This window comes from Typopeltis vanoorti, chromosome 15 (genome assembly GCF_054136105.1).
Source record: "Typopeltis vanoorti isolate ZY-2024b chromosome 15, IOZ_Tvanoo_1.0, whole genome shotgun sequence".
Taxonomy (NCBI): Eukaryota; Metazoa; Arthropoda; class Arachnida; order Uropygi; family Thelyphonidae; genus Typopeltis; species Typopeltis vanoorti.
This window is the reverse complement of record NC_143563.1, coordinates 21,935,971-21,961,406: the sequence shown is the minus strand read 5'-3', so window position 1 is coordinate 21,961,406 and position 25,436 is coordinate 21,935,971. Positions and strand designations below refer to the sequence as shown.

The 25,436-nt window shown below is 37.2% G+C and overlaps 1 protein-coding gene across 1 annotated transcript in view; it reads right to left on the bottom strand.

Moving 5' to 3' along the window:
- LOC150098484 (uncharacterized) overlaps positions 1–25,436 on the bottom strand; it is a 314,082-nt gene that overhangs the window by 131,301 nt on the left and 157,345 nt on the right. The window contains exons 5-6 of the mRNA XM_090405238.1: positions 17,766–17,855; positions 5,094–5,183 (exon numbers count right to left, since the gene is read on the bottom strand). Coding sequence (XP_090261364.1) covers positions 5,094–5,183; positions 17,766–17,855 — 180 coding nt within the window. The remainder of the gene's footprint in view (positions 1–5,093; positions 5,184–17,765; positions 17,856–25,436) is intronic.

The following is a 25,436-nucleotide window of genomic DNA, read 5'->3' as shown; positions in this document are numbered from 1 at the left end:
AACATGAAAGAATAACACTTCTAAATACAGATGGCATGAGGGTTACAGACGCAGAAGAGACTGTTCAACTAATGAGTGCCATTTTGTTAAAAGCTATCAACCTGGTGTATGCAACATTGAACTCACTGCTACCTCTTCACTGGATGAAGAAACCCAGGTGTATAATGATGAGGTATTAGAGCTATAGCAGCAACTGAATAAAAATTCAGCAATAGGGATTGATGGGATATCAGCATGTGTACTAAAAGAGTGTTCAGTTGAACTGACTATTCCTTTGACCAGGTTATATAATATGAGTCTCAGAACAGGGAAGATTCCTGTGGAATCTTCCCTGTTCTGAGACTCAACTGAGAAAGAATGTATGGCAATTCCATTGCATGAGGGTGGTGGTGCAAAGACCGATGTATCCAACTATTGACCAATAGTATCTCAGGAGTTCTGGTGAAGATTTTGGAAAAATTCATAAGGGCTTGCATTCAGAAATGGGTTGACAGTGAATCTCTAATATGCAATGAGCAACATGGGTTTACTAAGGGAAGGTCATGTTTTAGCAACTTGCTGACATTCTATAACAATGTTATCATTGAACTAGGCAATTGGAATGGATACACAATGATACTTTTGGATTTTGCTACGGCTTTTGACAGAATATGGTATGGTAGACTGTTGCATAAATTGGGGAAAATGGGTTTGGGTTATAGAATATTAGCATGGATAAGAGGATGGCTGACTGACAGATATCAAAAAGCGGTATATGGGGGATGTGAGTCTGCAAGGTTTAAGGTAACAAGCAGTGTACCACAAGGATCAGTGCTTGGTCCACTGTTATTCAATCTGTATATTAATGATATTGGGAAGGATTTGACAAGCGAAATGCAGCAATTTGATGATGATGCAAAGATATGTAGGGTCAGTGCTTTTTTTCTGGCAGTACACAATGGTACTCAGTACTGGCACCTTTTTTCTTAAGTTTTTAAAAATTTGCGATTTATTGACAGCAAAATGTATTATAAATATTCTGGTAGATGGTACTGTGTTCATGAATTGAATTTTCAGTTTTGATTTCTCATAAGTTGGTACCCTGCTTTCCTGTTTCATAGGTTGGTATGCAACTGGAAACAGGAAGTTGTGTTCACTTCCGATTGCTTCCAATATCAGTTCTATATCAGAACTAGACAATTGGAATGGATACACAATGATACTTTTTGATTTTGCTAAGGCTTTTGACAGAATATGGTATGGTAGACTGTTGCATAAATTGGAGAAAATAGGTTTGGGTTATAGAATATTAGCATGGATAAGAGGATGGCTGACTGACAGATATCAAATATTGACAGCAAAATGTATTATAAATATTCTGGTAGATGGTACTGTGTTCATGAATTGAATTTTCAGTTTTGATTACTCATAAGTTGGTACCCTGCTTTCCTGTTTCATAGGTTGGTATGCAACTGGAAACAGGAAGTTGTGTTCACTTCCGATTGCTTCCGATATCAGTTCTATATTCACTCTGCAACAGGCAGGTGTTCACGTGAGTTTTGAATTAATCTAAGTTAAATCAGTGCAATCATTGTTCAAAATGAGTAAAATAAGTAGTTACTTTATGCCAATGAGTAAAAAAAGAAGGCTGAATTAGCAGAAATTGTTGAATCTACTTGTGATCCTGTAAAACAGAAAACTAGCACCAAAAATACACTTGGTGAAGAGGTTCACGAAACCAAGAACGAAGATTCACGTGGTCAACAGGAAGCAGATTCTGATAATGATTGGCACGAATGTTGGACACTTTTGCAGAAAAATGACTTCTGCGAGAGAAACGAGTAGCTGTATGTCAAGAATAAAATGTTGGGCTGTAAAGTGTGTCGTGATGTCGGAAGTCTTGTCGTCGATAAACACATGGGAATGAAAATTTCAGTGGAGTGGGCAAATGATAAAATCAGTCATTTTGGAGAATCTCGCAAACAACAGTTAATGTCATTAAGAAAAAAGATTTACGATTTTAAGGAGAGTGCAGCGCACAAAGTGAGACGACGAGGGTATATTGGAGAATATGTTAAAGGTGTGAAAGTTGCTGTAATAACATCTTCATGGTGAGTACCAGCACCTTTTTTCCCAGAAAAAAATCACTGGGTTGGGTAATCAGGAATGTGGCTGATATGCAGTACTTGCAGAATGATTTGAATAGGCTGGAACTGTGGGCATGGGAAAATGGATATTAGTCAAATGTCAGTAAATGTAAAGTCATTTACTTCAGGGTGATTAGATATCCAATGTCGTATTATATTGGTGGGATTATGCTAGAAAAAATTGATGAGGCTAGGAATCTTGGAGTGTTAGTAGATAGGAAGTTGAAGTTCAGGGGCAGGTAGCAAAGATTGCAAATACAACTCAAAAGATAAGGATGTAATTTTGCCTCTTTACAAGACCTCACTTGGACTATTGTGCACAGGTATGGTCTCCTGGTTTTCGTTGTAATTCTGATATACTGGAGAGAGAGAGAGAGAGATTGTGCAAGAGAGTGTTAAAAATGATTTCAGGATTGTGGAATACTGATTACGAAAACAGATTGAGAATTTGTAAACTGTAGACCCTAACAAACAAGAGAAAGAGGGGTAATATGATTGAGACTTAAAAACTTCTGAAAGGTCATACAGGATTTCAACTGATGTAATTTTTCAATTTATGGAGGACGAGGAAAGGACAAAGGGGCATCCTTGGAAGCTAAGAATGAGTGTCGCTAAGAACGGGGTGAAGGCTAGATATTTCTCTCATAGGGTGGTGCATGATTGGAATGTGCCATTAGATGTTGTGAGTGCAAGCAGTGTGAATGAATTCAAGAATAAGTATGATAGCTGGTGCATGTAGTATGTGGCCTCCCTTGATGAGTCCCTACCTCCCTTCAGGTCTCTCTTAATAATAATATACAATCTGACTCACATCATCCAACTAGTCAGAACCTTAGTGCCATTAAAACCCTCGACAATCAAACATTTATATTGTCTGCTCTGATGAGGAATCAGATTTTACAATTTTACAAGTGAAATTAATCATATTAAAAGAGATATCTGTTTTAACATCTACAAAATATCTACCATTAACAAAGTATTCAATAATTATTGACCTAAACAGCATTCGATGAAAATCATAATGAAGTCTGAGGAATGTACACTTGGTCACTGTCAGGCATTTACAGCATTCCATGCTTATGCAGCCTCAAGTATTATGGTCAAACTGGCCATTTTGCTCAGATTAGGTATGAAGAATAGGTGAATTACACCTGTATTCATAAACTTGGCAAGTCTGGACCAGTACATCGATGGCATTAACACAGGTGACCAAATTAAATGGCATCATAGTCTTTATAAGTTTAAATGTTATATAAAGAATCACACGAGGACTTCTACATCAGCCAAATCTCAATAAGACTGATTCTTTGTCTATTTCATGTTTTTTTGGAAAGTAGTTATCTTGAAAGACTAATATATAGTAAATTTAATTAATTTTCTATTACTGTAATTAATTAATTAAGATATGATTTCCATCTAAATATAATTTTTTATATGATTCAAAGACAGTTACATTAATACTGGAGAATTTTTTTATATGATTTGAAAACTATAATTATATTAATTGTTCATTTTTCCAATATGAATCCTCAGAAAGCTAGTGGAATACAAAGGAAATATTAGCTGTAAGTTTATTAATAAACTCTGACATATCTAATCCATTAAATTTAATTTGATATCTTTCAAAGATTTTTTTTTTTTTTAAGTTTAAAGACCAAACATATACCACTTCTTAACTGAAAATTCTATATATCACACTTTTCTGATTCTAAATTTTTAAAATCAGAGAGAGATCCGATTCTCTGATTCTAGGACTGGCCTCACTTGTCATGCCATTAACACTTAACACAGAGTTCTTTGGAACCAACCAAGATTCTTCATCCCAGAAGATTTAAATCTGATTATCTGTTTCTTAAAACTTATGAAACTGTATGACACTGTCCAAAAGTGATCACCATCAACTGCTCACAACCTTTTTCCTTTTATTATTATAATATATTATTAATTTTGAATTACGGAACCTATCCATTTCGTTCCTTTGAACTCTAACAGTGCACTCTACTGTTTACTCAGCTGTGACTGAGAAATGAGCTAGTAAAAGCACGCTACATAACTCGCATCTTGTGATGTACGTGTTTTGTGCAGAGTTAACTGATCTCTTTTAGCCCTGATGATGGTGTCCATGTAACATTAGACAAAATGTATTGGATTTTTAATACTATTTTCTAATTACATCAGAAATGTATAATAATTCAAGTATATTATATGGTACAGCAGGAAGAAAAGAAAGAAAGACCAGTCTACAGATAATATAACAGATGTATATTACATGAAGTAAGACATAGTCCAGCATCACGTCTCGGGTTTGCCACTCTCGTACTCACTAAAGTGAGCCCTCGAGGGAACCCCTCCAGGAAGGGGTTCCCTTGAAGAAGGAAGGCAAAATAGTATCCTTTTTGTGAAGGCACTATTTTGCCTTCACAGTCATTCCCTTTTAACATAAGAGAATGACTCCACATTACAAAAGATCAGTGCTGACAAGACAGATGGTTTCAATTATAGACTGGTCTGTGTTTCACTACTTGTAGTTGGTAAAGAGAAGTACACAAGACTCAGTCAACAGACACAAGTGGGTATGAGTAAGCTTTATCATTCTGCATTATTACTCTGCATGGACTATATAGTATATTCAAAAACATTAAGTTTATTAAACAAAAGTTTTTCAAGTTTTATAATATTATTATTCTATATTTTTATTTTTTTGGATTTTATATCTAATCCAATCCTGTGGCCTCCTCTTTTGAAAGGGTTGCAGCTGATGGACAGTCCTCTTTATATACCAAAAGATAATTATAACCTAACACTACTTTATCAAAATTACAATAAAAAAGAAATTGCAGTTCAATTCTTTTTCTTTAAATCAGAGATTAGTGATAATTTAAATGGATGTAGAAGAGAAATTTAATACTTTAAACAAGTCATATATCTTATAAAAAAAAACAACAACAACAAAAAGTTTCTGCTCACTTTGCGATGCTCTTGTGGAGAAGAAATGGGACTTGTTTGAGTGGAAACTGTGGTCATGTAGGGTTTACTATTAGAAATGGCATCTTTACCCTTTAAGAATTACATTAAAAATTTAAGAAATTAAACAACTGCATAAGCAAAGAAAATTTATTTTAACATTTTTCATTTGAAATATCAAACTATATCAATCAGTTTTTGCCAACATTTTTATTTCATATATTTTAGTGTTATAAGCATTCAAAACATATAAATAAAAGATGAATCTTTAATGAATTTTGCATACTTTGTTTTTCACATATAGTGACACTATAATGGATGCTCCGATATTCCAAACATGGTACATCTGTTTGTGTCATCAACACCTGAGGAAAACAATAAAGTACTGTGCAAAATGCACAGCATTTTGCACAGTGCTATGAATTCCTGCATCAAATAGCATTAAATGACAGATGGCCAGTATGTCAAATGCAATGTTTGCCATGCCAGTTAATAAAGTGGTAGTATGGCAATTAAAATATGAATAGACCAATGTCAATGATGTGAACAGGTCTGGTTGGCAGAGAACTTCAGACTATAGGTGAAGGAAGGCAATAAAGGAATCATTTTGGCCAATTTTCCACTATGGGCTGCACTCTGAAGTGCTTCTGCTACATGACAACACTTAGCAGTCTTTCTCTCTCTCTCTCTCTCTCACACACACATACCTGAGCTCTCAACAGCATCTTGATAACTGAGGGATGAGGGGTTATCAGCAGCTGTGATCTAATTATCTTACTCAATATGAATATTTCAGTAGTCTATTCATTGTCATGAATATGTGCAACATACAGTCTTTCCAATGAAGCCAACCTAGCTCCCTGAAGTGCAGTCTATTTGAACAAACAAGAAGATCTAAAGAGTATTGCTACCATAAAAGCATACCTTTCCTAGTCTGAGGAAATGCCAATAGTGAGCAGTAATTTACTTTCATCCCCTTCCTTATTGGGATCCTCGTTAGACTCCCAGTAAGGTAGAATGCAAACAACTGATTTATTCAAAATAGAACAAAGCAATACTTTTATCTTGTGTTTTCATGTATATATTGTACACCACATTCAAAACCTCTTCTGCCTCCAAAAAACTTGGTACAGTTAACTTTGTTGTAATGAGCACAGAAATAATGAGATCATGGCTGTAACGATTTTAATGGTTTTAATTTATGCATATTCCCATACAATTGCTCAATTTTATAATGAGTGTACTATACAGATATGTAGTACAAATTCTGATAACTGCAAACATCCTTAATTAATTGCACCTCCGTAGTGCAATTGGACGAACGACGGTACATTGCGCCCTTCGATTGGAATAGGCCTAAGTTCGATTCTCGTCGTGACGGGAGGAATCTTTATATGGACTTTTTCAATCGAAGGTGAGTTAGCCGATCTCATACGGAGGGTAGCAGGATTTTTTCTCCCGGAAACTCGGGTTTTTCATCCCACATACAGACAAATCGGCCCTTCAGAACACAAGCAATTTACAGACAAAAAATACTAGTTATAGTGGTGGGCGGTAGATGCCGTTGATTGGTAGTAGAGGTTTGGTGTAGTGATGGAGACAGTTGTAGGTGTCCTCCCCGCGATGAGTCTCCAGACTCCTTGGAGGCATCACGAATAATAATAATAATACTCAGGTAGATCTTGGAATACCCAATTCTTGGACTAGACAAAAATGAAAGGGATGATTTATCTTTTATGACCACCTGTGTCCCTCACTTTACCCAAACACTGTCAGAACTGTAAAATCAGTTAAAAATGAATCCTTCCATCAGAAACATGTCAACTGTGTCTCAGTTCATGAAAAAGTTGAAATCATTTGTGAGTTAGAATGGGATGTGAAAAATGTTGAAGTGTATAAAACGTTTTCTTTGTCCTCATATTATTATTATTATTATTATTATTATTATTATTATTACGGGTATCTCCATGGAGTCAGTAGACTCATCGCGGGAGACCCAAACTAGCAAAACAATATCTGTCATATCTCTTCTTGAATTCATTTACAGATGAAGAGCTCACAACAAAGTCAGGCAATGAATTCCACTCATTCACCACCCTCCAGGCAAAAAACCTTGTTCTGACACCTTTGTTAACCACACTCTTCTTTAATTTCCAGAGATGACCTCTTGTTCTTCCATCACTATCACACAGCTGAAACATTTCCCCTGCATCAATCCTATAAAAACCTTTTAGTAATTTGAATGTTTCTATCATATCCCCTCTTCTTCGCCTATCAGCCAATCTCTGCAATCCACAAGCTCTCAATCTATCAATGTAGGGAGCATTTTTTATATCACTCACCAACTTGGTCACTCTTCTCTGAACCCTCTCCACAGCCTCCTCATCTCCAAGGAATCCAGGTGACCAGACCTGAGCACAGTAATCCAAATGTGGAAGTATCAATGCTTTATAAAGGGGAATAATAACCTCTTTATCTCTGGATGTCAGTGTGTTCCTCAACAACCAAGTAATCCTATGTGCAATCTTGGACACCTTAGCAATGTGTCCTCTGAACTTCATCTCCTTATCTACCAATACCCCTAAGTCCCTAGCCTCATCAATCTCTTGGAGTACCTTTCCATCTATGTAGTACACAGCTGGTAATCTTTTAATCCCAAAATGCAAGAGTTTACACTTTTCCACATTGAACTGACATCCATTTTCTTTTGCCCATTTTACCAGCTTATTTAAATCCTCCTGCAAACTTTCAACATCAGCTTGATTTTTTATTGCACTACACAACTTTGCATCATCAGCAAACAACTGAATATCTCCCTTTAAGCCGTTTCCTATATCATTTATATACAAATTAAACAACATTGGCCCAAGCACAGAGCCCTGAGGCACACTCATCAACATTATTGACAATTCACACCACAGTACTGGAAAAGAACATACCTGAAACAAAAAAAATTTAGATAGTATGAGCTTACAAACATTGATGAAGCACTGTTGCAATGGTTCACTACACAAAGAAGCACTGTATTCTTGACAGTCTCAATAATTAGTATTGTTTTTAATTACAGAGAAATAAACTGTGTTTAGTATTACAGTAAGTGTATGGTTTTAAAATTGTGTTTAATATTATGTGTGTTGTAGTTTATACAAGCATACTCAAACAAATAATATTTAGGTAGGTAAGTTTGTTATTTTTTTCACTCTAATACTTTTGTTCTTTTTTTAATCTGTTTTTTTTTTTATTGAGAATTAAAAAAAAATAGGAGGTAGATTTAACTCAACACTGATCTCATAAGTAATCGTTATAACAAGGAAATTTTGTTGCTCATTATAACCAAGTTCGACTGTATCATCTATCTAAAACACTACTTCTCAGGTGTACAACTCCTCCTATCACTATATAAATCCTAAATCCTTCCAACCTTAGATTACTGTTCTCATATTTGGACTGGTACCCCTCCAAGAATTCTTGATATCATCCAGAAGAGAGTAATCCACCTAATAGATGACCCCTCCCTTCTCTCTCTTTCTCTCAGATTCCTTCCAATCACTTTTTCATAGCTGCTATGTTTCTGCATTATTTATGCCTTATGCATTTTTTGTGGTTATTTTCATGGATGCCTCTCCACTAAAGCATCCACTTTTCTCTAAAATGCTTTTATGCACAGTTTAGCTTCAAACTTATCAAACCTCCTGTCCAAAGAACAGGTAACCTGACACTCTTCCTGTTATCCATGCTAAGCAACCAAAATATGTAAGCTTTATAGTCGAGTTCCTTAATATCAACCTGTACAGCTTGAGAGGTTTTGCTGGTAAAATGCACTATCATTTGATGTCAAAGTGGGGAATTCCTGTGCAGGACACACACATATTTGAGAAAATTTCAGATTCACCCTCGTTCCATACTTGACACCCTGCATATCATTCATACCTGCCAAAAAAACTATCAACATTTTATTAAGATTAAGAAATTAAGTTTCTGTCTTTTCTACAGCTGTTTTCAGGAGCCGTTCTTTAAACTTGTTCATTCTCCACTTTTTTCATTGTCCTACTAAAAAAGCATGACTAGTTGCTTGTCAACATCCATTCACATGGATTCATGGATGCTGCTGCACCTACTACTTCAGTCCTATGAAACAGTCTTCTTGTGTAGTGTTTCCAAAGGAACAATTATTCAAGAAAAACACAAATAAGTTCCTTCTCACTTCTTAAACACTTCACCACAAATAATGTTACTGTACTATAGGTTCCACAACCTATATTAATTTCACACACACTTTTGTGTGTGTGAAACACTCTTCTATCTCTTCCTTGGTAGAATTGGCACAAGAATTAGAGAGATACCATGTTGATATAACTGATGTCACTGAAACAAAGAAAAAAAAACAGTTTAGATTCTTCTAAAAAACAAATAGAACAGCCTATATTCAGACAGTAATGATCCAAGAAAGGAAGGGATAGCTATGGTATTCAACAGTAAACACAAGAATAATCTTCTTGAATGGCAGGCAATATCATGTAGCATAATGTGGGCAAACATCATGAGACTTATTTGTACCTATGGTTGCAGAGAAGATTTTACTAAGGAAGAACTGGAGGAATTTTTCAAGTCATTACAGAAGGCAGCTGAAAAAGGAAAAGAAAAGAAAAGAAAACAGGAAAAGTTTAGTTTTGTTGGAGATCTAAACAGTAGAGCAGGAAATGAATATGAGCAAAGCTAATAATGATGGTGAGTACTTGTTTGATTTATTTCAGGATATGGAGTAGCCAATACTAATACCATGTTTCAACATAAAGATGTATACAAATTGGCAAGTTCATATGAAAAGAAAACACGAAAAAAATAAGAAAAGGCTCACTATGTTATTAGTGATATCTTCATGCTGGTTCAGAACACAATACACACACTGATGTGAAACAGGAATGGGGGGGGGGGTGGGGGGGGGGGGGGGTGGGGGGGGGGGGGGGTGGGGGGGGGGGGGGGTGGGGGGGGGGGGGGGTGGGGGGGGGGGGGGGTGGGGGGGGGGGGGGGTGGGGGGGGGGGGGGGTGGGGGGGGGGGGGGGTGGGGGGGGGGGGGGGTGGGGGGGGGGGGGGGTGGGGGGGGGGGGGGGTGGGGGGGGGGGGGGGTGGGGGGGGGGGGGGGTGGGGGGGGGGGGGGGTGGGGGGGGGGGGGGGTGGGGGGGGGGGGGGGTGGGGGGGGGGGGGGGTGGGGGGGGGGGGGGGTGGGGGGGGGGGGGGGTGGGGGGGGGGGGGGGTGGGGGGGGGGGGGGGTGGGGGGGGGGGGGGGTGGGGGGGGGGGGGGGTGGGGGGGGGGGGGGGTGGGGGGGGGGGGGGGTGGGGGGGGGGGGGGGTGGGGGGGGGGGGGGGTGGGGGGGGGGGGGGGTGGGGGGGGGGGGGGGTGGGGGGGGGGGGGGGTGGGGGGTCTTATCAAGGCTCGATACAGAGGAACAATAACCTGCTTGTCTCTGCTTGTCAACGTATTCTTCTGCAACCAAGTGATTTGATGAGCTGATTTGGCCACTTTTACAATGTGCCCCTCTAAACTTCAACTCCTTATCCACCAACACTCCTAAATCTCGTGCCTCATCAATTTCCTGGAGTACAGTTCCACTAATGTAGTAAACTGCTGCTAATATTTTCACCCCAAAATGTATAACCTTACATTTTGCCACATTAAATTGACATCCATTCTCCTTAGCTCAGACTTCCAATCTATCCAAATCATCTTGCAAAATTTGACATCATCTGCATTCACTATTGCCCTACCCAACTTTGCATCATCCGCAAACAAATGAACTGTTCCTCTCAGATCCTTTCCTATATCATTAATGAACAAATTAAACAGCAGTAGTCCAAGAACAGATCCTTGTGGCACACCACTAGTCACAGGCTGTCTTGTGGACTCTACTCCTGAATAAACCACTCTCTGATATCCCTCTGTCAACCACCCTCCTATCCATCTCACCAACCCTATATCCATCCCCATATGCTGCAATTTACTGATTAGAATTCCATGTGGTATCCTGTCAAAGGCCTTAGCAAGGTCCAGTGGAATCACTGTAAACCTATTACCCTTATCCAGTTCAGCCGTCACTGTGTTATAATATGTGAGCAAGTTACTGAGGCATGACCTACCCTTCACAAAACCATGCTGTCCCCGATACAGTATCCCATTTTCTTCTATCCAATCTTGTATTTTTCTCTTGACTATTTTCTCCAAGACCTTGATAATGATTCCTGTTATGCTAATCGGTCGGTAATTTACAACAGCAGCCTTGGAACCACCTTTATGCAGCGGAACTATTTTCCCCTCTTTCCACCCCCTTGGACTGACCCAGACCTGAGCCTCAAATTAAACAAAATGGTCAAGGGCACTGACAATTCTTTAGCTGCTTCACGTACGACACGAGCAGGTATACCATCCAATCCAGAGATGTATTGACATTGAGTTTCTGTAATAGACTAGTCACTTCTACTTCATTCATCACAATTCCAGTATAAGCTGTTGGTTCTTCCATTCCTGCAATGTCACCATCTCGATGATATACTCTTGCAAAGTGCTCGCTCAGTAATTCCACAATATCGACTGATTCGGTTACCTCCCTACCCTCAGCATTTTTTAGGATCATTCTACCATGAACATTTTTCCTTTTACTTGCACCATATTGAAAAAACTGTTTGAGATTCTCTTTAGCCTGCATGGCCAATTTTCTTTCGTAATCCGCTTTTGCTTTTCTTACCACCCTTGTTACCATCCTGGCATGAGCTTTATACTGTTCCTATGCCTGCTGATAACCTTTTTCCTTAAATTCCCTCTACAATTGTTTCTTTTTTGCAGCTCAAGCTTAATAGTGTTATTCATCCATTTAACCCCTACTTGATTTATTATTAGGACTCTTGGTATACAGTCAACCATTGCCTCCTGCAAACACTTCTTAACCACCTCCCATGCACTATCAACATCCAGCCCTTGCAGTTTTACATGCCATGGCACCGAGCCAAGCACACACCTAAGCTTGTCATACTTACCAGCCCGGGTAATTCCACATGTACCCTGTCTTAATTGTAAATTCCACTCCTTCAGCCACCATATAGTGCGATGTTGTTACAGACCTGGTGGATCGGTTGCCAGTGATGAAGAAATGCATTCGCCAAATAGATAAGCACAAAAAGAGTGACAGAAGGAGCTCGAGATCAAAGAGTGTTAGATTTAATTATAGTATCAGAAGGCATTTCAGTTAAAGATGTAACTGTTCTGCCTCTGGTTGGTGACAGTGATCATGCAGTACTTACTTGGGAAGTGACTAAGTTTATGAATGTTCCATTCAGAAAAGGTTACATGTTGAACTACAAAGCAGGAAATAGTGACCAACTGAGGAGTATACTGAGTTCAGTGGAATGAGATAGGTTGCTGGGAAGAATATCGACAGTGCATGGGAAGCATTTCTGGGAAGCAAGTGCAGGCTAGAATAGTCACAACTGTTGTAAAAGCGAAGTCTGAGTATGAAAAGAAACTGGTTTTGCATGCTAAAGACAACCCACAAGAATTCTATCAATATGTTGCAAGTAAAAGAAAGAATGAACATGAAAGAATAACACTTCTAAATACAGATGGCATGAGGGTTACAGACGCAGAAGAGACTGTTCAACTAATGAGTGCCATTTTGTTAAAAGCTATCAACCTGGTGTATGCAACATTGAACTCACTGCTACCTCTTCACTGGATGAAGAAACCCAGGTGTATAATGATGAGGTATTAGAGCTATAGCAGCAACTGAATAAAAATTCAGCAATAGGGATTGATGGGATATCAGCATGTGTACTAAAAGAGTGTTCAGTTGAACTGACTATTCCTTTGACCAGGTTATATAATATGAGTCTCAGAACAGGGAAGATTCCTGTGGAATCTTCCCTGTTCTGAGACTCAACTGAGAAAGAATGTATGGCAATTCCATTGCATGAGGGTGGTGGTGCAAAGACCGATGTATCCAACTATTGACCAATAGTATCTCAGGAGTTCTGGTGAAGATTTTGGAAAAATTCATAAGGGCTTGCATTCAGAAATGGGTTGACAGTGAATCTCTAATATGCAATGAGCAACATGGGTTTACTAAGGGAAGGTCATGTTTTAGCAACTTGCTGACATTCTATAACAATGTTATCATTGAACTAGGCAATTGGAATGGATACACAATGATACTTTTGGATTTTGCTACGGCTTTTGACAGAATATGGTATGGTAGACTGTTGCATAAATTGGGGAAAATGGGTTTGGGTTATAGAATATTAGCATGGATAAGAGGATGGCTGACTGACAGATATCAAAAAGCGGTATATGGGGGATGTGAGTCTGCAAGGTTTAAGGTAACAAGCAGTGTACCACAAGGATCAGTGCTTGGTCCACTGTTATTCAATCTGTATATTAATGATATTGGGAAGGATTTGACAAGCGAAATGCAGCAATTTGATGATGATGCAAAGATATGTAGGGTCAGTGCTTTTTTTCTGGCAGTACACAATGGTACTCAGTACTGGCACCTTTTTTCTTAAGTTTTTAAAAATTTGCGATTTATTGACAGCAAAATGTATTATAAATATTCTGGTAGATGGTACTGTGTTCATGAATTGAATTTTCAGTTTTGATTTCTCATAAGTTGGTACCCTGCTTTCCTGTTTCATAGGTTGGTATGCAACTGGAAACAGGAAGTTGTGTTCACTTCCGATTGCTTCCAATATCAGTTCTATATCAGAACTAGACAATTGGAATGGATACACAATGATACTTTTTGATTTTGCTAAGGCTTTTGACAGAATATGGTATGGTAGACTGTTGCATAAATTGGAGAAAATAGGTTTGGGTTATAGAATATTAGCATGGATAAGAGGATGGCTGACTGACAGATATCAAATATTGACAGCAAAATGTATTATAAATATTCTGGTAGATGGTACTGTGTTCATGAATTGAATTTTCAGTTTTGATTACTCATAAGTTGGTACCCTGCTTTCCTGTTTCATAGGTTGGTATGCAACTGGAAACAGGAAGTTGTGTTCACTTCCGATTGCTTCCGATATCAGTTCTATATTCACTCTGCAACAGGCAGGTGTTCACGTGAGTTTTGAATTAATCTAAGTTAAATCAGTGCAATCATTGTTCAAAATGAGTAAAATAAGTAGTTACTTTATGCCAATGAGTAAAAAAAGAAGGCTGAATTAGCAGAAATTGTTGAATCTACTTGTGATCCTGTAAAACAGAAAACTAGCACCAAAAATACACTTGGTGAAGAGGTTCACGAAACCAAGAACGAAGATTCACGTGGTCAACAGGAAGCAGATTCTGATAATGATTGGCACGAATGTTGGACACTTTTGCAGAAAAATGACTTCTGCGAGAGAAACGAGTAGCTGTATGTCAAGAATAAAATGTTGGGCTGTAAAGTGTGTCGTGATGTCGGAAGTCTTGTCGTCGATAAACACATGGGAATGAAAATTTCAGTGGAGTGGGCAAATGATAAAATCAGTCATTTTGGAGAATCTCGCAAACAACAGTTAATGTCATTAAGAAAAAAGATTTACGATTTTAAGGAGAGTGCAGCGCACAAAGTGAGACGACGAGGGTATATTGGAGAATATGTTAAAGGTGTGAAAGTTGCTGTAATAACATCTTCATGGTGAGTACCAGCACCTTTTTTCCCAGAAAAAAATCACTGGGTTGGGTAATCAGGAATGTGGCTGATATGCAGTACTTGCAGAATGATTTGAATAGGCTGGAACTGTGGGCATGGGAAAATGGATATTAGTCAAATGTCAGTAAATGTAAAGTCATTTACTTCAGGGTGATTAGATATCCAATGTCGTATTATATTGGTGGGATTATGCTAGAAAAAATTGATGAGGCTAGGAATCTTGGAGTGTTAGTAGATAGGAAGTTGAAGTTCAGGGGCAGGTAGCAAAGATTGCAAATACAACTCAAAAGATAAGGATGTAATTTTGCCTCTTTACAAGACCTCACTTGGACTATTGTGCACAGGTATGGTCTCCTGGTTTTCGTTGTAATTCTGATATACTGGAGAGAGAGAGAGAGAGATTGTGCAAGAGAGTGTTAAAAATGATTTCAGGATTGTGGAATACTGATTACGAAAACAGATTGAGAATTTGTAAACTGTAGACCCTAACAAACAAGAGAAAGAGGGGTAATATGATTGAGACTTAAAAACTTCTGAAAGGTCATACAGGATTTCAACTGATGTAATTTTTCAATTTATGGAGGACGAGGAAAGGACAAAGGGGCATCCTTGGAAGCTAAGAATGAGTGTCGCTAAGAACGGGGTGAAGGCTAGATATTTCTCTCATAGGGTGGTGCATGATTGGAATGTGCCATTAGATGTTGTGAGTGCAAGCAGTGTGAATGAATTCAAGAATAAGTATGATAGCTGGTGCATGTAGTATGTGGCCTCCCTTGATGAGTCCCTACCTCCCTTCAGGTCTCTCTTAATAATAATATACAATCTGACTCACATCATCCAACTAGTCAGAACCTTAGTGCCATTAAAACCCTCGACAATCAAACATTTATATTGTCTGCTCTGATGAGGAATCAGATTTTACAATTTTACAAGTGAAATTAATCATATTAAAAGAGATATCTGTTTTAACATCTACAAAATATCTACCATTAACAAAGTATTCAATAATTATTGACCTAAACAGCATTCGATGAAAATCATAATGAAGTCTGAGGAATGTACACTTGGTCACTGTCAGGCATTTACAGCATTCCATGCTTATGCAGCCTCAAGTATTATGGTCAAACTGGCCATTTTGCTCAGATTAGGTATGAAGAATAGGTGAATTACACCTGTATTCATAAACTTGGCAAGTCTGGACCAGTACATCGATGGCATTAACACAGGTGACCAAATTAAATGGCATCATAGTCTTTATAAGTTTAAATGTTATATAAAGAATCACACGAGGACTTCTACATCAGCCAAATCTCAATAAGACTGATTCTTTGTCTATTTCATGTTTTTTTGGAAAGTAGTTATCTTGAAAGACTAATATATAGTAAATTTAATTAATTTTCTATTACTGTAATTAATTAATTAAGATATGATTTCCATCTAAATATAATTTTTTATATGATTCAAAGACAGTTACATTAATACTGGAGAATTTTTTTATATGATTTGAAAACTATAATTATATTAATTGTTCATTTTTCCAATATGAATCCTCAGAAAGCTAGTGGAATACAAAGGAAATATTAGCTGTAAGTTTATTAATAAACTCTGACATATCTAATCCATTAAATTTAATTTGATATCTTTCAAAGATTTTTTTTTTTTTTAAGTTTAAAGACCAAACATATACCACTTCTTAACTGAAAATTCTATATATCACACTTTTCTGATTCTAAATTTTTAAAATCAGAGAGAGATCCGATTCTCTGATTCTAGGACTGGCCTCACTTGTCATGCCATTAACACTTAACACAGAGTTCTTTGGAACCAACCAAGATTCTTCATCCCAGAAGATTTAAATCTGATTATCTGTTTCTTAAAACTTATGAAACTGTATGACACTGTCCAAAAGTGATCACCATCAACTGCTCACAACCTTTTTCCTTTTATTATTATAATATATTATTAATTTTGAATTACGGAACCTATCCATTTCGTTCCTTTGAACTCTAACAGTGCACTCTACTGTTTACTCAGCTGTGACTGAGAAATGAGCTAGTAAAAGCACGCTACATAACTCGCATCTTGTGATGTACGTGTTTTGTGCAGAGTTAACTGATCTCTTTTAGCCCTGATGATGGTGTCCATGTAACATTAGACAAAATGTATTGGATTTTTAATACTATTTTCTAATTACATCAGAAATGTATAATAATTCAAGTATATTATATGGTACAGCAGGAAGAAAAGAAAGAAAGACCAGTCTACAGATAATATAACAGATGTATATTACATGAAGTAAGACATAGTCCAGCATCACGTCTCGGGTTTGCCACTCTCGTACTCACTAAAGTGAGCCCTCGAGGGAACCCCTCCAGGAAGGGGTTCCCTTGAAGAAGGAAGGCAAAATAGTATCCTTTTTGTGAAGGCACTATTTTGCCTTCACAGTCATTCCCTTTTAACATAAGAGAATGACTCCACATTACAAAAGATCAGTGCTGACAAGACAGATGGTTTCAATTATAGACTGGTCTGTGTTTCACTACTTGTAGTTGGTAAAGAGAAGTACACAAGACTCAGTCAACAGACACAAGTGGGTATGAGTAAGCTTTATCATTCTGCATTATTACTCTGCATGGACTATATAGTATATTCAAAAACATTAAGTTTATTAAACAAAAGTTTTTCAAGTTTTATAATATTATTATTCTATATTTTTATTTTTTTGGATTTTATATCTAATCCAATCCTGTGGCCTCCTCTTTTGAAAGGGTTGCAGCTGATGGACAGTCCTCTTTATATACCAAAAGATAATTATAACCTAACACTACTTTATCAAAATTACAATAAAAAAGAAATTGCAGTTCAATTCTTTTTCTTTAAATCAGAGATTAGTGATAATTTAAATGGATGTAGAAGAGAAATTTAATACTTTAAACAAGTCATATATCTTATAAAAAAAAACAACAACAACAAAAAAGTTTCTGCTCACTTTGCGATGCTCTTGTGGAGAAGAAATGGGACTTGTTTGAGTGGAAACTGTGGTCATGTAGGGTTTACTATTAGAAATGGCATCTTTACCCTTTAAGAATTACATTAAAAATTTAAGAAATTAAACAACTGCATAAGCAAAGAAAATTTATTTTAACATTTTTCATTTGAAATATCAAACTATATCAATCAGTTTTTGCCAACATTTTTATTTCATATATTTTAGTGTTATAAGCATTCAAAACATATAAATAAAAGATGAATCTTTAATGAATTTTGCATACTTTGTTTTTCACATATAGTGACACTATAATGGATGCTCCGATATTCCAAACATGGTACATCTGTTTGTGTCATCAACACCTGAGGAAAACAATAAAGTACTGTGCAAAATGCACAGCATTTTGCACAGTGCTATGAATTCCTGCATCAAATAGCATTAAATGACAGATGGCCAGTATGTCAAATGCAATGTTTGCCATGCCAGTTAATAAAGTGGTAGTATGGCAATTAAAATATGAATAGACCAATGTCAATGATGTGAACAGGTCTGGTTGGCAGAGAACTTCAGACTATAGGTGAAGGAAGGCAATAAAGGAATCATTTTGGCCAATTTTCCACTATGGGCTGCACTCTGAAGTGCTTCTGCTACATGACAACACTTAGCAGTCTTTCTCTCTCTCTCTCTCTCTCTCACACACACATACCTGAGCTCTCAACAGCATCTTGATAACTGAGGGATGAGGGGTTATCAGCAGCTGTGATCTAATTATCTTACTCAATATGAATATTTCAGTAGTCTATTCATTGTCATGAATATGTGCAACATACAGTCTTTCCAATGAAGCCAACCTAGCTCCCTGAAGTGCAGTCTATTTGAACAAACAAGAAGATCTAAAGAGTATTGCTACCATAAAAGCATACCTTTCCTAGTCTGAGGAAATGCCAATAGTGAGCAGTAATTTACTTTCATCCCCTTCCTTATTGGGATCCTCGTTAGACTCCCAGTAAGGTAGAATGCAAACAACTGATTTATTCAAAATAGAACAAAGCAATACTTTTATCTTGTGTTTTCATGTATATATTGTACACCACATTCAAAACCTCTTCTGCCTCCAAAAAACTTGGTACAGTTAACTTTGTTGTAATGAGCACAGAAATAATGAGATCATGGCTGTAACGATTTTAATGGTTTTAATTTATGCATATTCCCATACAATTGCTCAATTTTATAATGAGTGTACTATACAGATATGTAGTACAAATTCTGATAACTGCAAACATCCTTAATTAATTGCACCTCCGTAGTGCAATTGGACGAACGACGGTACATTGCGCCCTTCGATTGGAATAGGCCTAAGTTCGATTCTCGTCGTGACGGGAGGAATCTTTATATGGACTTTTTCAATCGAAGGTGAGTTAGCCGATCTCATACGGAGGTAGCAGGATTTTTTCTCCCGGAAACTCGGGTTTTTCATCCCACATACAGACAAATCGGCCCTTCAGAACACAAGCAATTTACAGACAAAAAATACTAGTTATAGTGGTGGGCGGTAGATGCCGTTGATTGGTAGTAGAGGTTTGGTGTAGTGATGGAGACAGTTGTAGGTGTCCTCCCGCGATGAGTCTCCAGACTCCTTGGAGGCATCACGAATAATAATAATAATACTCAGGTAGATCTTGGAATACCCAATTCTTGGACTAGACAAAAATGAAAGGGATGATTTATCTTTTATGACCACCTGTGTCCCTCACTTTACCCAAACACTGTCAGAACTGTAAAATCAGTTAAAAATGAATCCTTCCATCAGAAACATGTCAACTGTGTCTCAGTTCATGAAAAAGTTGAAATCATTTGTGAGTTAGAATGGGATGTGAAAAATGTTGAAGTGTATAAAACGTTTTCTTTGTCCTCATATTATTATTATTATTATTATTATTATTATTATTATTATTATTACGGGTATCTCCATGGAGTCAGTAGACTCATCGCGGGAGACCCAAACTAGCAAAACAATATCTGTCATATCTCTTCTTGAATTCATTTACAGATGAAGAGCTCACAACAAAGTCAGGCAATGAATTCCACTCATTCACCACCCTCCAGGCAAAAAACCTTGTTCTGACACCTTTGTTAACCACACTCTTCTTTAATTTCCAGAGATGACCTCTTGTTCTTCCATCACTATCACACAGCTGAAACATTTCCCCTGCATCAATCCTATAAAAACCTTTTAGTAATTTGAATGTTTCTATCATATCCCCTCTTCTTCGCCTATCAGCCAATCTCTGCAATCCACAAGCTCTCAATCTATCAATGTAGGGAGCATTTTTTATATCACTCACCAACTTGGTCACTCTTCTCTGAACCCTCTCCACAGCCTCCTCATCTCCAAGGAATCCAGGTGACCAGACCTGAGCACAGTAATCCAAATGTGGAAGTATCAATGCTTTATAAAGGGGAATAATAACCTCTTTATCTCTGGATGTCAGTGTGTTCCTCAACAACCAAGTAATCCTATGTGCAATCTTGGACACCTTAGCAATGTGTCCTCTGAACTTCATCTCCTTATCTACCAATACCCCTAAGTCCCTAGCCTCATCAATCTCTTGGAGTACCTTTCCATCTATGTAGTACACAGCTGGTAATCTTTTAATCCCAAAATGCAAGAGTTTACACTTTTCCACATTGAACTGACATCCATTTTCTTTTGCCCATTTTACCAGCTTATTTAAATCCTCCTGCAAACTTTCAACATCAGCTTGATTTTTTATTGCACTACACAACTTTGCATCATCAGCAAACAACTGAATATCTCCCTTTAAGCCGTTTCCTATATCATTTATATACAAATTAAACAACATTGGCCCAAGCACAGAGCCCTGAGGCACACTCATCAACATTATTGACAATTCACACCACAGTACTGGAAAAGAACATACCTGAAACAAAAAAAATTTAGATAGTATGAGCTTACAAACATTGATGAAGCACTGTTGCAATGGTTCACTACACAAAGAAGCACTGTATTCTTGACAGTCTCAATAATTAGTATTGTTTTTAATTACAGAGAAATAAACTGTGTTTAGTATTACAGTAAGTGTATGGTTTTAAAATTGTGTTTAATATTATGTGTGTTGTAGTTTATACAAGCATACTCAAACAAATAATATTTAGGTAGGTAAGTTTGTTATTTTTTTCACTCTAATACTTTTGTTCTTTTTTTAATCTGTTTTTTTTTTTATTGAGAATTAAAAAAAATAGGAGGTAGATTTAACTCAACACTGATCTCATAAGTAATCGTTATAACAAGGAAATTTTGTTGCTCATTATAACCAAGTTCGACTGTATCATCTATCTAAAACACTACTTCTCAGGTGTACAACTCCTCCTATCACTATATAAATCCTAAATCCTTCCAACCTTAGATTACTGTTCTCATATTTGGACTGGTACCCCTCCAAGAATTCTTGATATCATCCAGAAGAGAGTAATCCACCTAATAGATGACCCCTCCCTTCTCTCTCTTTCTCTCAGATTCCTTCCAATCACTTTTTCATAGCTGCTATGTTTCTGCATTATTTATGCCTTATGCATTTTTTGTGGTTATTTTCATGGATGCCTCTCCACTAAAGCATCCACTTTTCTCTAAAATGCTTTTATGCACAGTTTAGCTTCAAACTTATCAAACCTCCTGTCCAAAGAACAGGTAACCTGACACTCTTCCTGTTATCCATGCTAAGCAACCAAAATATGTAAGCTTTATAGTCGAGTTCCTTAATATCAACCTGTACAGCTTGAGAGGTTTTGCTGGTAAAATGCACTATCATTTGATGTCAAAGTGGGAATTCCTGTGCAGGACACACACATATTTGAGAAAATTTCAGATTCACCCTCGTTCCATACTTGACACCCTGCATATCATTCATACCTGCCAAAAAACTATCAACATTTTATTAAGATTAAGAAATTAAGTTTCTGTCTTTTCTACAGCTGTTTTCAGGAGCCGTTCTTTAAACTTGTTCATTCTCCACTTTTTTCATTGTCCTACTAAAAAAGCATGACTAGTTGCTTGTCAACATCCATTCACATGGATTCATGGATGCTGCTGCACCTACTACTTCAGTCCTATGAAACAGTCTTCTTGTGTAGTGTTTCCAAAGGAACAATTATTCAAGAAAAACACAAATAAGTTCCTTCTCACTTCTTAAACACTTCACCACAAATAATGTTACTGTACTATAGGTTCCACAACCTATATTAATTTCACACACACTTTTGTGTGTGTGAAACACTCTTCTATCTCTTCCTTGGTAGAATTGGCACAAGAATTAGAGAGATACCATGTTGATATAACTGATGTCACTGAAACAAAGAAAAAAAACAGTTTAGATTCTTCTAAAAAACAAATAGAACAGCCTATATTCAGACAGTAATGATCCAAGAAAGGAAGGGATAGCTATGGTATTCAACAGTAAACACAAGAATAATCTTCTTGAATGGCAGGCAATATCATGTAGCATAATGTGGGCAAACATCATGAGACTTATTTGTACCTATGGTTGCAGAGAAGATTTTACTAAGGAAGAACTGGAGGAATTTTTCAAGTCATTACAGAAGGCAGCTGAAAAAGGAAAAGAAAAGAAAAGAAAACAGGAAAAGTTTAGTTTTGTTGGAGATCTAAACAGTAGAGCAGGAAATGAATATGAGCAAAGCTAATAATGATGGTGAGTACTTGTTTGATTTATTTCAGGATATGGAGTAGCCAATACTAATACCATGTTTCAACATAAAGATGTATACAAATTGGCAAGTTCATATGAAAAGAAAACACAAAAAAATAAGAAAAGGCTCACTATGTTATTAGTGATATCTTCATGCTGGTTCAGAACACAATACACACACTGATGTGAAACAGGAAGTGATTACTACTTAGTGTTTGAGCAGGATGAAATTAAATATCATATTGAAAAGAAAAGTGTGTAAAAAAGTTAAAGAGAATCAGAGAGTGGTCTTGTTGGCAAAGTATTTAGCATATCTACTAACCAACCAACAAAGTCAAGGTTCAAATCCTCCTGAGGATATGGTTGTTTGCAATTGTCTTTAGGTGGATTTCATTGTCCAGTGAAAATACAACTCACTTATTGGAGCCCTGAAGTGACTTGAACTGTGTTTTGTCTCTAGAGTAGGGTTCCTAGATTATGTAAAAATAAATAGAAATACAAAAAAAATGTAAAATTAATAAAAATAGAAAAAAAATCATTACAACACTAATAGTAATAATGTACTAAAGGTTTATCCACTTTTCATAAGTGGGAGACAGGTAAAAAAAAATTAAAAAAGAAAGAATGAAAGAGTTTGAAAACAAGAACCAAATCTTGGAAACTTAGTGGCAGACTGAAGAAAAAACTAATTGACTGATTCAGTCAACATTATTATTTTCAACATCTGACTTCCATGGAGTCGGAGATTCATTGTGGGAGGTACACACTATTGCACACAATGTTCATCCAACCGTGCTTTAAATTGATTCAGTGTGTCGACATTCACAACACACTCATGTAATGCATTCCACTCACCAACCACTCTCCATGCAAACTCTTACTCCTCTGCTCACACCCTCCTTATACAATTTCTGGCGATGGCCTCGTGTTTTACCCCCTTTCCCATTCCATGAAAAATTTCCTCCATGTCAACCTGATAACAACCCCTGACTAGCTTATATATCTCAATCATATCCCCTCTTCCTCCTATTCACGAGGCTCTGCAACTTACATTTTCTCACTCTGTCCCTGTACTCCACATTCCAAAGACCACTCACCATTGTGAATCTTTTTTGGACCCATTCCAACACATCCTTGTCATCATGAAAACCCAATGACCAAATCTGTGCACCATATACGAGGCCTGATCAAGGCCTTATACAATGGCATCATACCCTCTCTATTTCTGCATGTCAGGGTCCTCTGCATCATTATGATTATCCAATATGATGTCTTCACAACTTGTGCAGTGTGGCCCCTGAATTTCAGGTCCTTGTCCACCATCACTCCTAGATCTCTCATCTCCTCTACTTCCTTTAAAGTTTCCCCACCACGTGGATACTTTGCATCCCATCATTGCTTACCAAATCTCAAAACCTTACACTTTGCAACATTGAATTGATAGTTCCACTTACCTGCCCATTCATGCAATGTATTCAAGTCCTCTTGTAAGGTCATAACATCCACTTTACTCGCATTGCTCTCTTCGATTTTGCATCATCTGCAAACAGCTGCATATCACTAGTTAAACCCATCCCAATATCATTAACATACAAACTGAATAACAATGGCCCTAAAACTGACCCCTACGGTACACCACTAGTGACATTTCTCTTTCAGGATACCACACTCTCGTATACAACTTTCTGATACCTATCCAAAAACCAGTCACTGATCTAACTCGGAAGTCTGTTATCCAATCCCATCTGTTTCAATTTATTTAAGGGCTTGTTGTGTAGCATTCTACCAAAAGCCTTTGCAAAATCTAAGTACACCACTGTATATGCATCGTCCCTGTCCAACATATTTGTCACCTTGTTATAGTACATAAGTAAGTTAGTGAAACATGATGTCCCCTTAACAAACCCATGCTGATAACCACAGAGAATACTGCTGTTATCAGCACATTTCTGTATCCAACCTTTCCTCGGTCTCTCCAGTACCTTCATCACAACTCAAGATATACAGACCAGCTTATAATTTGAAGCTACAGCCTTATCACCAACTTTATGCTTTGGAACAATTTTACCCTCCTTCCACTCCCTTGGAACCTGTGCTGTTGCAAGATTTTTATTAAACAGGCATGCCAATACTACTGCCAGTTCCCTGGAACATTCCCTTAAGATGTGTGGTGATATGTCATCAAATCCTCTTACCTTATTGACATATCGTGAAGATGTCAGCAAAAATAGAAAAATCAGAACTCCATGGTAAACTCGGAAATCCTCCCTTTAATGTATGGAATGGTTACATTTTTATCATAATCTACAGAACCTATAGAACAAGAAAAACATATCAACTATTTAGTCACAGTTTTAAGTGGAGATGGCAATTAAATATGGAAATAGACAACAGAATTAGCAAAAGCTCATATGGTTAACCGAATAAATTATAATGGTATATGCGAGAAATTAGCCAAATGAATTAAGTAACTACATACTAGACAGCACTGAAATCAATGTTAACTTATGGATCTGAAAGATAGGTTAGAAAAAAAAAAAGTCGATAGAAAACTGGAAACCACAAATATCAGTCACCAAGAAAAATTACAGGGGTGAACATATGACATCAATGGTAGAATCATATTAAAAATGAAAATGCTAGGAAGGAACATGGCACTGTTAGCCTTCAATCATGTGTTGTGAGCAAAGCTAAGTGGAATCACTTAAACAGAATGGGAGAGGAAAGATTAGCAAAGCAAGTGTTTTGCAGTTCTCACTCTCTCTCTCTCTCTCAAACACACATATTATAATATGTTCCTTCTTATCATTTAATCTAACACTCCATAAATCTTTAACATTTTGGACACATACAAGTAACAATTGTTGCATCACATCCACTGTGAAAAGTCCAGCGAAAAACTTGATCTCCGAGCTGAAACCTTTTGTATAGATGCTGTATGCTTCTT